The 14118-nt window shown below is 39.0% G+C and overlaps 1 protein-coding gene across 1 annotated transcript in view; it reads right to left on the bottom strand.

Annotated features, from left to right (window-relative positions):
* LOC135509964 (phospholipid phosphatase 4-like) overlaps positions 1–14118 on the bottom strand; it is a 119750-nt gene that overhangs the window by 20251 nt on the left and 85381 nt on the right. The window contains exons 4-5 of the mRNA XM_064930783.1: positions 5028–5091; positions 4534–4658 (exon numbers count right to left, since the gene is read on the bottom strand). Of these exons, the coding sequence (XP_064786855.1) occupies positions 4534–4658; positions 5028–5091 (189 nt within the window). The remainder of the gene's footprint in view (positions 1–4533; positions 4659–5027; positions 5092–14118) is intronic.

Here is a 14118-nt window from a genome sequence, read left to right as displayed (position 1 = left end):
CATGCTTGCAGTACACGTCCTGGTTATCTGTCCCTCCGGCCTTGTGAATGTTGACCTGTTTAAAGGTCTTACTTTCTCACATCGGCTGTGGAGAGCGAGATCACACAGTCTTCCGGAACAGCTGGTGCGCTCATGCATGTTTTAGTGTTCTTTGCCTCGAAGCGAGCATAGAAGTAGTTTAGCTCGTCTGGTAGGCTCGTGTCACTGGGCAGCTTTCAGTTGTGCTTCCCATAGTAGTCTGTAATGGTTTGTAACCCCTGCCACATCCAACGAGCGACAGAGCCGGTGTAGTACGATTAGATCTTAGTCCAAACATTTTTCCTGTTTGATGGTTCGTCGGAGGGAATAGCGGGATTTCTTATAAGCTTCCGGGTTAGTCCTGCTCCTTGAAAGCAGCAGCTCTACCCTTTAGCTCAGTAATCTACACCTAATACACACATAAGCAACGCAGTCAAATGAGGACGACTCTTTGTAGGTTCAGTCCAGGCCAGGATCGGCAAATCTAATAAGAACTCAGTAGCCAAATCAAGTACTCAAAACTCAATTTGAATAACAACTCAGTATATCTTCAGTACTCCTCAGAGTAATTACTAAATACAGTACCATGAGTGCCCTCGCAATAGAAACGACACTCACATTGTCACTGAGACTGATGTTGACTGTGTCATAAGTGGTGTCCCAAATGACACCCTATTCCCTTTATAGTGCACTACCTTTAACCAGGGCCCATAGGGCTAAGGTCAAAGGTAGTGCACTATGTAGGGAATAGGGGGCCATTTGGGATATAGCCAAAATTGACATTGATCCTGTCTCGAGGCATCCATAGGATGATTCGATACATGGAAGGACCCTTCCATGTACCCTTCCATTTTGTTTTGATTACTGTAATACAGCCTTTAGGTGTAATGAAAGGTGTCCTTGTGACATTATGATATGTAGCCTACTGTCACGCCCTGGTCTTAGTATTTTGTGTTTTCTTTATTATTTTGGTCAGGCCAGGTGTGACATGGGTTTATTATGTGGTGTGTTTTGTCTTGGGCTTTTTGTAGGTATTGGGATTGTGAATTAGTAGGGTTATCTAGAAAAGTCTATGGTTGCCTGAAGTGGCTCTCAATCAGAGACAAGTGTTTATCGTTGTCTCTGATTGGGAACCATATTTAGGCAGCCATATTCTTTGAGTCTTTCGTGGGTGATTGTTCCTGTCTCTGTGTTACTGTGTTAGATTGCACCAGAATAGGCTGTTTCGGTTTTCGTGTTACGTTTCTTGTTATTGTATTGTTTGTGTTTATTCGTTATAAAACATGTATGAAAATTACCACGCTGCATTTTGGTCCGATCCTTGCTACACCTCGTCGTCAGAGGAGGAGATAGAAGAAAACCGTGACACCTACTGACAGAGCAAAGTTTGAGATTGACTACATTAGTCGGATTGCACAGAATCACTGATCTAAAAATCCTCTTGCGTCCCAAATATCTACTCATTATGTGATCCTAGCAAACTGGGAACATTCCTAAAACATTAACTATGATTCCTATTAAGTTCTAGTTAGGGTTATATCTAAAATTAGGATAATGAACACCCCAAAAACATTCAAAGAATGTTCTTAAATATTCTCCTAACGTTCACTAAAATGTTGTCCAGAACATCTGTCACAACCAACACAGAACATTCCCCAATAGTTATCATTAGGTTTTCAGGTAATTTAATCACACAAATTATCAGTAATGTTTTCAGAATATTCTGTCGCAACAAAATGTGAGAGCAATAGAAATGGTTCCGAGAAAACATTATATGAATTTCCTGTTAATGTTGATGATGTTAATTAAAAACTTCTTATGGCTGGGGGGCAGTATTGAGTAGCTTTGATGAATAAGTTGCCCAAAGTAAATGGCCTGCTCCTCAGTCTCAGTTGCTAATATATGCATATTATTAGTAGTATTGGATAGAAAACACTATAAAGTTTCTAAAACTGTTTGAATGATGTCTGTGAGTATAACAGAACTCAAATGGCAGGCAAAATCCTGAGGAGAAATCAAAACAGGAAGTGGGAAATCTGAGCTTTGTATGTATTCACCAGAGTCCCCAATGAAATCCTCTTGAGATAGTAATGATGTTGCACTGCCTGGGGGATACACTAGATGTCAACCATCAATAGAAATTTGAATGGGACTTCTACGTTGTTGTGGGAGTGAATGAGAGCAGAATCTATCAGGTGTCTGGCAGTCAGCCATTTTCTGATCACGCTTATTCCTCATGGTATCCACTTGCGTTCCATTGCTCATGAAGACACAAAGGAATACTCCGGTTGGAACTTTATTGAAGCTATATGTTAAAAACATCCTAATGATTGATTCTGTACTTAGTTTGAAATATTTCTTCGACCTGTAATATAACTTTTTGAAGTTTTTGTCCGATGTAACGCTGACCAGAATGAGCGTTTGAATATGTATACCAAACACGCTAACAAAAGAAGGTATTTGGACATAAATAACGGACATTATCGAACAAAACAAACATTTATTGTGGACCTGGGATTCCTGGGGTGCTTTCTGATGTAGATCATCAAAGGTAAGGGAGTATTTATCATGTAACGTCTGGTTTATGTTGACGCCATCATTGCGGATATTGTGACTTTTACTTCTGAGCGCCGTCTCAGATTATTGCATGGGTTTCTCTTTCCGTAATGTTTTTTTTAATCTGACGGTTGCATTAAGGAGAGGTATATCTATAATTCCATGTATATAACTTGTATTATCATCTACATTTATGATGAGTATTTATGTTGAATGATGTGGCTATGCAAAATCCCTGGATGTTTTTGGAACTAGTGAATGTAACGCGCCAATGTAAACTCATATTTGGATAAATATGAACTTTATCAAACAAAACATACATGTATTGTGTAACATTAAGTCCTATGAGTGTCATCTGATGAAGATCATCAAAGGTTAGTGAATAATTGTATCTCTATTTGTGGCTTTTGTGACTCTGGCTGGAAAATCTTTGGCTGGAAAAATGGCTGTGTTTTTCTCTGGCTATGTGGTGACCTAACATAATCGTTTGTGGTACTTTTGCTGTAAAGCATATTTGAAATCGGACACTGTGGTAGGATTAACAACAAGATTAGCTTTAAAATGGTATGAGATACATGTATGTTTGAGGAATTTTAATGATGAGATTTTTGATGCTTTGAAATTGGCGCACTGCACTTTCACTGGCCTTTGTCATATCACTCCCGTTAACAGGAGTGCAGCCATAAGAAGTTAAATCACCCATAACAAGAAGTAGGGAATATTCCCACAATGCTCTCATAAAGCTATAGTGTGCCGTTATGACATGATGTTTTCAATGACATTCCCCTAAACATTATTCAGCAAATCATCGTTGGATTCAAATAAATTGGTTCTGAGAAAAGCCTGGTAAGGGTTTGAGTTAATATTAGGCTGATAATGTCCCACAAACATTCAAATGTTTTTGATCACCAAATATGTTTTTCTAATAAAAAGTTACAGAAAGCTTAGATTCTGTCAAACATGTTACTGTTACATACCATGACTCTTACGGAGGGAGACAAAAGGCAACAGTCTGGTTTCAGTCACTGATAAAGTAGGACAGCCGTGGATTAGGGAGGAGTGAGGAATTTGTCCCGAGGTCAAGTCAGGTGAAGTGAGAAGTCCTATTACACACACCTATACTTCCATTCCCATATTGGTTATAGCATGAGGCAGGGCCATGACTACACCAGTGAGGGGAACCAATTAAGTTCCTGTTTAGCAGCAGAGATGTATTGGCTGTCTAGATTTGCAAAGAATTGACTCTTTCTAGTAGGAGGGTATAAATATATGTGCTTGTGTAATCATGTTTTTTGTCTTTGCAGCTGTTTGACACAGTGGGTGAATAACATTGGTATGAGCTTTTTACTAGTTTGTTTAGAACCTAACACCAGTAATATAACACTAACACATGAAAGAAACAACTGTTCAAAAGTGAATTGTATCATTCTGGGAACATATGAAAACCATTCTAAGAACATTCAAACATTTTAAGAATGTCATCACAAGTAGAATGATTTTGTGTTTTGGGAAACTATCTCTTGCAAAATCCCCACAATGTTCGCACAACCTAAAGAAATGTGTTTTTTATGCACACTAAAATAACATTGTATGGTCATCTGCACACCTGGACAGTTTTGGTGTTTTGGGAACATATCTTTTGTGACATCCCCACAATGTTCCCACAACCTAATTAAACTTTCTGAGAACCTTCAAAGAACAGACTAAATGTTTTCTGGGAACGTTCTTGCAACGTCAAGCGAATGTTTATACAAACATTATATACTAATCATCACAACTGGACAGTTTTTGTGTTATGAGAACATTTGCTACAACCTAACCAATGTTCTGAGAACTTACACAGAACCAGTTTTGGTTTGCTGGGATCAAGATTAGGGATTCTGTGCCTTGCCTGGCTCAAACTGATCCCTAAAACATACTAATCGACAGTGTTGTGGCTGCTGACTGACTGACACTCACAAGAAGAGTGGCTGCTTGGGAAACTCTTGCGTCCTTCTGACACCAGGTATGGTTCTCCGGTGCACAGCATCTTAACATTCACCTGTCCATCTGGGAAACAACGCTGGAAGTAGTCTGGCCTGGGTCTGCAGAGAAAAGGAAGAAGACATTTCAATCAATCACTAAAGTTATGCCACCTAAAGTTAACTTTAAGTACATGTCAAGGCATTTAGTTACTTATTTAAATCACAAGCAGACGTGATTCGGAGTTCCATAGGCAGTCATTGTAAAGAAGAATTTGTTCATAACTGACTTATAGTTAAATAGTTAAGAATTTGTTCATAACTGACTCATAGTTAAATAACGGTTAAAAAAAAATAAATAAACAGAATTAAGTGCCACACCGCATAACTGAATTGTGAATGCCAATTTAAATAAAGTACTAATTGATATATAATTCAACCTTGCCCAAACAGTTTTTGAGTCTAGTTGGTGTACTGCAATGACGTATTTACCTGCCAACGATCAACTTGATAGTGTTTGTGAAGACTCCATTCAAGGCTAGAGCCAGTGAGACAGCTACAGGACATAGAAAGAACCAGAGACAGAAACAAGTTTTACAGAGACACAGAGTAAAACACAAAACAGCTAAATTATTGATCAACCGGGGGTGACACAGCACTTACAACCTCAACAATAAACCTGAGTCAGAGGGCACGCATGTATCTATTACAGATGAATGATAATCTATGGGGAGTTTTGAGCTCCATTGTACTGTTTTCTTCGGAACTCTGGTAGAGATTCTGGATCTGTGCCAGTTATTCTGCATTTGATGTCATAATAAAACAGAACATTAAAGGGCTATGTTTTTTTAACCTTAACTAGGCTAAAACAAATTCTTATTTTCAATGACAGCCTAGGAACAGGGGGTTAACTGCCTTGTTCAGGGGCAGAACAACATATTTTTACAGTGTCTGCTCAGGGATTCAATTTTGCAACCTTCCAGTTACTAGTCCAACGCTCTAACCACTAGGCGATCTGCCGCCACAGGATTCTGGGGCCTGGAGATAGCAGAGGTGACTGGAAGGATAGCAAACTAATGGAGTAATTACAGTTGAAGTCGAAAGTTTACATACACTTAGGTTGGATTCATTAAAACTAATTTTTCAACCACTCCACAAATTTCTTGTTAACAAACTATAGTTTTGGCAAGTCGGTTAGGACATCTAGTTTGTGCATGACACAAGTCATTTTTCCAACAATTGTTTACAGACAGATTATTTCACTTACAATTCACTGTATTACAATTCCAGTTGGTCAGATGTTTACATACACTAAATTGACTGAGCCTTTAACCTCTTGGTGCTATGGGGGCGCTATTTCATTTTTGGATAAAAAGACGTGCCCGTTTTAAGCGCAATATTTTGTCACAAAAAGATGCTCGACTATATAATTGATAGCTTTGGAAAGAAAACACTCTGATGTTTCCAGAACTGCAAAGATATCCTCTGTGGGTGCCCTAGAATGGGAGCTACAGGCAAAACCAAGATGAAACGGCATCCAGGAAACCAGCAGGATTTTTGAGGCTCCGTTTTCCATTGTCTCCTTATATGGCTGTGAATGCGAGAGGAATGAGCCTGCCCTTTCTGTCGTTTCCCCAAGGTGTCTGCAGCATTGTGACGTATTTGTAGGCATATCATTGGAAGATTGACCATAAGAGACTACATTTTCCAGGTGTCCGCCCGGTGTCCTCCGTCGAAATTGGTGCGTCTTTTTCAGCTGCTGGTATTTTTCCATGCGATTCTGAGGGGAAAGCAGGCTTCCACGAACTGCATATCAATGAAGAGATATGTGAAAAAACACCTTGAGGATTGATTCTAAACAACGTTTGCCATGTTTCGGTCGATATTATGGAGTTAATTCGGAAAAAGTTTGACGTTTTGGTGACTGAATTTTCGGTTCGTTTCGGTAGCCAAATGTGATGTACAAAATGGAGCGATTTCTCCTACACAAAGATTCTTTCAGGAAATAATGAACATTTGCTATGCAACTGAGAGTCTCCTCATTGAAAACATCCGAAGCTCTTCAAAGGTAAATGATTTTATTTATTTGGTTATCTGGTTTTTGTGAAAATGTTGCGTGCTAAATGCTTCTCAAAATGCTAAGCTAGCTTAGCATACTCTTACACAAATTAGTGATTTGCTATGGTTCAAAAGCATATTTTGAAAATCTGAGATGACAGTGTTGTTAAGAAAAGGCTAAGCTTGAGAGCAGGTGCATTATTTTCATTTTATTTAAATAACGATTTTCAGAAATTGTTAACGTTGCGTTATGCTAATGAGCCTGAGGCTTTATTCACGATCCGGGGTGGGGAGTATCAAGAGGTTAAACTGCTTGAAAATTCTGCTTGACATACTTGAAAAGTATGTCATGGCTTTAGAAGCTTCTGATAAGCTAATTGACATAATTTGAGTCAATTGGAGGTGTACCTGTGGATGTATTTCAAGGCCTACCCTCAGTGCCTCTTGCTTGACATCATGGGAAAATCAAAAGAAATCAGTCAAGACCTCAGAAAAAATATTGTAGGTTCATCCTTGTGAGCATTTTCCAAACGCCTGAAGGTACCACATTCATCTGTACAAAATAGTACGCAAGTATAAACACCATGGGACGACGCAGCAGTCATACCACTCAGGAAGGAGACGCGTTCTGTCTACTTTGGTGCGAAAAGTGCAAATCAATCCCAGGACAACAGCAAAGGACCTTTTGAAGATGCTGGAGGAAACAGGTACACAAGTATATTTATCCATAGTAAAAATAGTCCAATATCGACATCACCTGAAAGGTCGTGGTAAAATGGCTTAAGGACAACAAAGTCAGGGTATGGCCATCACAAAGCCCTGACCTCAATCCAATAGAACATTTGTGGGCAGAACTGAAAAAGCGTGTGTGAGCAAAGAGGCCTTACAACCCTGACTCAATTACACCAGCTCTGTCAGGAAGAATGGGCCCAAATTTACCCATCTTATTGTGGGAAACTTGTGGAAGGCTACCCAAAACATTTGACCCAAGTTAAACAATTTAAAGGCAATGCTACCAAATACTAATTGCATGTATGTAAAATTCTGACCCACTGGGAATGTGATGAAAGAAATACAAGCTGAACTATTATTCTGACATTTAACATTATTAAAATAAAGTGGTGATTCTAACTGACCAAAGACAGGGAATTTTCCGCGGATTAATTAAATGTCAGGAATTGTGAAAAACAGAGTTTAAATGTATTAGGCTAAGGTGTATGTAAACTTCCAACTTCAACTGTATGTAAACTGGACACTATGTATCTGGAGGCTGCATTCATTGTAGCGGGGGATTTTAACAAAGCAAATTTGAGAACAAGGCTACCTAAATTCTACCAGCATATTGATTGCATGACATGCAGGGCTAATACTCTCGACCACTGCTACTCCGACTTCCGCGATGCATAAAAAGCCCTCCTGCACCCTCCCTGCGGCAAATCCGACCATGCCATCTTGTTTGTTCCGTCTTACAGGCAGACACTCAAACAGGATGTACCAGTGACAAGAACCATTCAACACTGGTCGACCAATCAGAAGCCACGCTTCAACTTTGTATATATACATGTACATTTTTTCACTTTGTTAGTGTTGTGTTTACCTTATGACATTAGATCAATGTTAGCTGCCAACTTGGCCCTTATCTTAAATATTTAACTTCTGTGTTTGGAGACATTGGATCAGCATTCTTGTCGCGTCTCCTGTTCATTCCTTTTTTGTAGGGAAGCTAATATTCCATCATGTATGACATTAGTGGGAGTGTGTAAACATATTTTTTATTAGCATAGCATTTTTGTATGTTCTTCAAAGTTATGTTCTTGAAAATGTATCAATTTACCAATTTGTCCACTTGGAGGCCACTACATTTAGGCAACTCGTGAGGGTTACCTTGGTGACTTCATACTAAATTTCATGAAGCTTGCTCATTCTTGAAGTTATCAGTCTGAAACTTTGCACATACGCTGTTGCCCTCTTGTGGACATCATCCTATCTGAATGTATGGCTTTTTCTTTTTCATGTCAAAGGTGATGCAACACAAATAAAAATAGAAAACATGTTTTTGTTTTGTTTCACCTTTACCCAGATCTATTGTGTTATGTTCTCCTATATTAATTTCACATTTGTACAAATTTCAAAGTGTTTCCTTTCAAATAATATCAAGAATATGCATTTCCTTGCTTCAGGTCCTGGGCTACAGGCAGAAATTGAAAAGAAGGGTGCGATCCATATTAATTAACCTCTTGAGTGTAGGGGGCAGGATTTTCGTTTTTTGGCTAAAAAACGTACCCATTTGAAACTGTCTATTTCTCAGGCCCAGAAACTAGAATATGCATATAATTGTCAGATTATGATATAAAACACTCTAAAGTTTCCAAAACTTTCAAAATATTGTCTGTGAGTATAACAGAATGGATATTGCAGGTGAAAACCTGAGGAAAATCAAACCAGGAAGTGCTGTTTTTCCGGTAAGCTCTCTGTTCCATTGCCTCCATTTAAAGGGATATCAACCAGATTCCTTTTCCTATGGCTTCCATAAGGTGTCAACAGTCTTTAGACATAGTTTCACGCTTTTATTTTGAAAAATGAGCGAGAAAGATAACATCGCGTTAGTGGATAGCTGAGTGTTCACAGTTTTGCTTGTGCAACAGAGTGGGGCAGCCATTGTCTCTCCCTCTCATTTTGAAAAAGCGACAGACCGGGTTGATATATTATCGATTATATATTTAAAAACAACCTGAGGATTGATTATAAAAATGTTTGACATGTTTCTGTGGACATTACGGATACTATTTAGAATTTTCGTCTGCGATGTCGTGACCGCTCGAGCCTGTGGATTTCTGAACATAACACGCCAAACAAATGGAGGTATTTTGGATATAAAAATTATCTTTATGGAACAAAAGGAACATTTATTGTGTAACTGGGAGTCTCGTGAGTGCAAACGTCCGAAGTTCATCCAAGGTAAGCGATTTAATCTACTGCTTTTCTGACTTTCGTGACCAATCTACTTGTCTGCTAGTGTTTGTAATATTTTGTCTACTGAGAGTGATATTACATAAAAGCTTGTTATGCATTCGCCGAAAAGCTGTATTGAAATCTGACACGCCAGGCGGATTAACAACAAGCTAAGCTGTGTTTTGCTATATTGCACTTATGATTTCATGAACATTAAATATTTTTTGTAATTTAATTTGAATTTGGCGCGCTGCAATTCAGCGGGTGTTGATGAAAATGATCCCACTAAAGAGATGGGTGCTTCAAGAAGTTAACTTCTTCTCTCGTGGTGCCCCAAATTACTAATCTGTTGATTGTTACATGATTCATTTAATCGGTAACAATTAAACATAGTTAGTTGATTCGATAAATAAAGATTAATGAAAGCAAAGTCACGACACTAACTTGAATTCTAAATAAATCCCTGACAGTGTCCCCAATAAAGCACCCACACACCATCGCACCTCCTCCTCCATGCTTCATGGTGGGAACCACACATCCGGAGATCATCCATTCACCTACTCTGCTTCCCACAAAGACACGATGGTTGGATCCAAAAATCTCCAATTTGGACTCATCAGACCAAAGGACAGATTTCCATTGCTCATGTTTTTTTGGCCCAAGAAAGTCTCTTCTTCTTATTGGTGTACTTTTAGTAGGGGTTTCTTTGCAGAAATTCGACCATGAAGGCCTGATTCACACAGTCTCCTCTGAGCAGTTGATGTTGAGATGTGTCTGTTACTTGAAATCAGTGAAGCATTTATTTGGGCTGCAATCTGAGGTGCAGGTAACACTAATGGACTTATCTGCAGCAGAGGCAACTCTGGGTTTTCCTTTCCTGTGGCAGTCCTCAAGAGACCCAGTTTCATCATAGCGCCTTGGTCGTTTTTGCAACTGCACTTGAAGAAACTTCAAGTTCTTGAGTTTTTACTATCCAATACTACTATAATTATATGCATATCCTAGCTTCTGAGCCTGAGTAACAGGGAGTTTACTTTGGGCACTTCATTCATCCAAACTTCCGAATACTGCCCCCTATCCCTAAGAAGTTTAACACATTTAATCTAGCACTATATTCTACAGTACACAGAAAATTCACCAGTGGTGATTGTAACAATTTTCTAGAGGTCAACACTTTGCTATGCACTTATGCTGCTACCATTTTTCAGTGTTAACAAATGAACACCTGCAGTGTTACAGTCATTTATCTGCTTTTTGAGTGAATTGTATAGTTACCAGCCATGACTGTGTTTGTTAGTGACAGCGACATGATTGTTGCAAGGATGTCTTCATGGCTGCCCTACTTCATTGCACATTCAAATAAAATATTGGAATACTGGTCAATTTATGTAACAGAGATTTGGAATATATTTAACTGAGTCAGGAATGGGCATACATTATAAAATACCCGAAATACCAATGTATCAAAGTAAAATATAAGAAATTTGTGCAAAATCTTACATTTAATTACAATACATGTATTGTAAAAACACAAAATCTAATTTGAAAGTAGGAAACGGAAACTTCTTACTCACTAAGATATGTTTTTTTCCCCGTTACCTATCAGTCTGGACAAGTGCATCTGCTAAATAACCAAAACATTTATGTAAATGTAAAAAGGAACAACTGCAAAGCATGCTGGGTATTGTTATTGGCCTTGTTTCTGGGCAGAGCTCTTTAGAGTAATACTCAGCATGCTTTGCAATTGTTAGTTTTTACATCTACATTTATGTTTAGTTCATTTTGCAGGCACTCTTATCACGTCAGGCTTTTGATTCCAATGTAGGGGGCCACATAAATGTGAACAGCTATGAAGAAATGGTATAGACAAGAATTTTGAAAAGTATCATGTTACAAAATACATTGGAGTGTAGTACAGCCCAGTCTAATAAAACATACAAAAAGCTCAGATGTAATTTAAACATATAACAGAAATACTGCCCATCTCTGCTGACAGAAAGACACAAAACAGCGCCTCTCTGGCTCAGTATGTGTAGACCATGTATCTGATTTTGTCTGGACAAAAATAGTACGGCAAGTCATACTAATTCTGTCCCTACAGCATCAGATACATGTGCTACATATTGTAAGACAGACGGGCACTGTTTCATCAGCAGAAAGGAAGAGGCGAAGCGAGAGGGTTTACTCTCACCAAAATCTGTCCAGAATAAGTCCAATACGTTTCTATGGCCATAAATTATGCAGACCTAAACTTGTTGCCTGTATTCCCATCTTTGGGAAAATGACTCCCAATGTTGAAGCAGAGACATGAGCATCTTATCATTATTCAGATCTCTCGTTTCAACCACTTGGGAATTGGAAAATAAAGTTGGCTGTGCACAGCGCATGGTTCGGATGCTGGCTTCCCCTAAAGTAAATTGATGTTCTGACAAAATTATATAATTACTCCTGTCTAAATAAAATAATTCAAAATACTTCACCAAATAGCGTCACTTAGCCAAAGCGGATCATTAGCTTTAAAAAAACAACATCCTATGGATTGTTTCAAATCACAAGTGTGCAGGCCTATTTGGGAAGTGCAAAATTTGGGCAACATGTGGCAATAGGCCTAGCTGAATACTGAGTTGTGGCTGTCAGTGAAAAGTATCTAAGATATGTGTGAAGATAATGTGTCTTGAGTATAATTAAAAATGTTGAGACAATAAGAAAGGGGAGGGGTGTGTGGTGAAGATCTGACATGTTTCTCTCTCCAGAATGCATGTACTCAGTTCTCCAGAATGATCTCAGCTGTTTCCCGCCAATTCTTGCGCATTCATTGTTTCATTGTGTAAATTGTTTGCCCTTTGATTGTTAATTTTGATGAATTCCCCATTACATATGTCACCAGTAGGCCTAGTAAATGTACCGTTAATCCCGTCTTTTGGTTGCATACATTTCTGTTAATGCATCTATTAACCATTGTGTGGCATTTGTGTTTTTCTTATTCACCCAATGTTTGCGGGTCTGATACAGCCATAGCAATTTACATAAAAATACTTCATACTTAGATGTTGACTGATATCAATTACAAGCAATATTGATAGCATATATGGTTAACCTCTTGGAACTCCCCATCCCGGATCCGGGATCGTGACTAAAGCCTCAGGCTCATTAGCATAACGCAACGTTAACGATTTCTGAAAATCGCAAATAAAATGAAAATAATGCGTCTGCTCTCAAGCTTAGCCTTTTCTTAACAACACTGTCATCTCAGATTTTCAAAATATGCTTTTGAACCATAGAAATTGACTAATTTGTGTAAGAGTATGCAAAGCTAGCATAGCATTTTGAGTAGCATTTAGCACGCAACATTTTCACAAAAACCAGATAACCAAATAAATAAAATCATTTATCTTTGAAGAGCTTCTGATGTTTTCAATGAGGAGACTCTCAGTTACATACCAAATGCGCAGTTTTTCCTGAAAGCGTCTGTGTGTAGGAGAAATCGTTCCGTTTTCTACATTGCGTCTGGCTACCGAAACGAACTGAAAATTTAGTCACCTACAACGTAAAACTTTTTCCGGATTAACTACATAATATCGACCGAAACATGGCAAACGTTGTTTGGAATCAATCCTCAAGGTGTTTTTTCACATATCTCTTCATTGATATGCAGTTCGTGGAAGCTTGCTTTCCTCTCTGTATCCCATGGAAAAATACTGGCAGCTGTCTTTTGCGCACCAATTTCGGCGCAGGACACCGGGCGGACACCTGGTAAATGTGGTCTCTTATGGTCAATCTTCCAATGATCTGCCTACAAATACGTCACAATGCTGCAGACACCTTGGGGAAACGACAGAAAGGGCAGGCTCATTCCTTCCTCTCGCATTCACAGCCATATAAGGAGACAATGGAAAACAGAGCCTCAAAAATCCTGCTCATTTCCTGGATGCCGTCTCATCTTGGTTTTGCCTGAAGCTCACGTTCTAGGGCACGCACAGAAAATATCTTGGTATTTCTGGACACGTCAGAGTGTTTTCTTTCGAAAGCTATCAATTATATGCATAGTCGAGCATCTTTTTGTGACAAAATATCTTGTTTAAAACGGGAACGTTTTTCATACAAAAATGAAATAGCGCCCCCAGAGCATCAACAGGTTAATATTTGCCATTTACCTCTATTAGACCATACTTCCGGCGCCTACAGAGATGGCCGCCACGCTTCGCATTCCTGGTAAACTATGCAGAATTTCGTTTTTTTTATGAGTTATTGCTTACATTGTTACCCCAGGAAATCTTAGGATTTATTACATACAGTTGGGAGGAACTATTGGATATAAGAGCAACGTTACCTTACCAACATTACGACCAGGAATAAGACTTTCCCGAAGCAGATCCTTTGTTTGGTCCACCACCCAGGACAATGGATCGGATCCCAGTCGGTGATCCAAAACAACGGCACTGCAGAATCGGCAGACGGAGCGGTCCTCTGGTCAGGCTCCGTGGACGGGCACATCGCGCACCGCTCCCGAGCATACTACTCGCCAATGTCCAGTCTCTTGACAACAAGGTAGACGAAATCCAAGCAAGGGTTG

Source organism: Oncorhynchus masou, chromosome 23, assembly GCF_036934945.1.
Source record: "Oncorhynchus masou masou isolate Uvic2021 chromosome 23, UVic_Omas_1.1, whole genome shotgun sequence".
Lineage (NCBI taxonomy): Eukaryota > Metazoa > Chordata > Actinopteri > Salmoniformes > Salmonidae > Oncorhynchus > Oncorhynchus masou.
The sequence above is the reverse complement of the archived record's forward strand: the minus strand, read 5'-3'. Positions and strand labels throughout refer to the sequence as shown.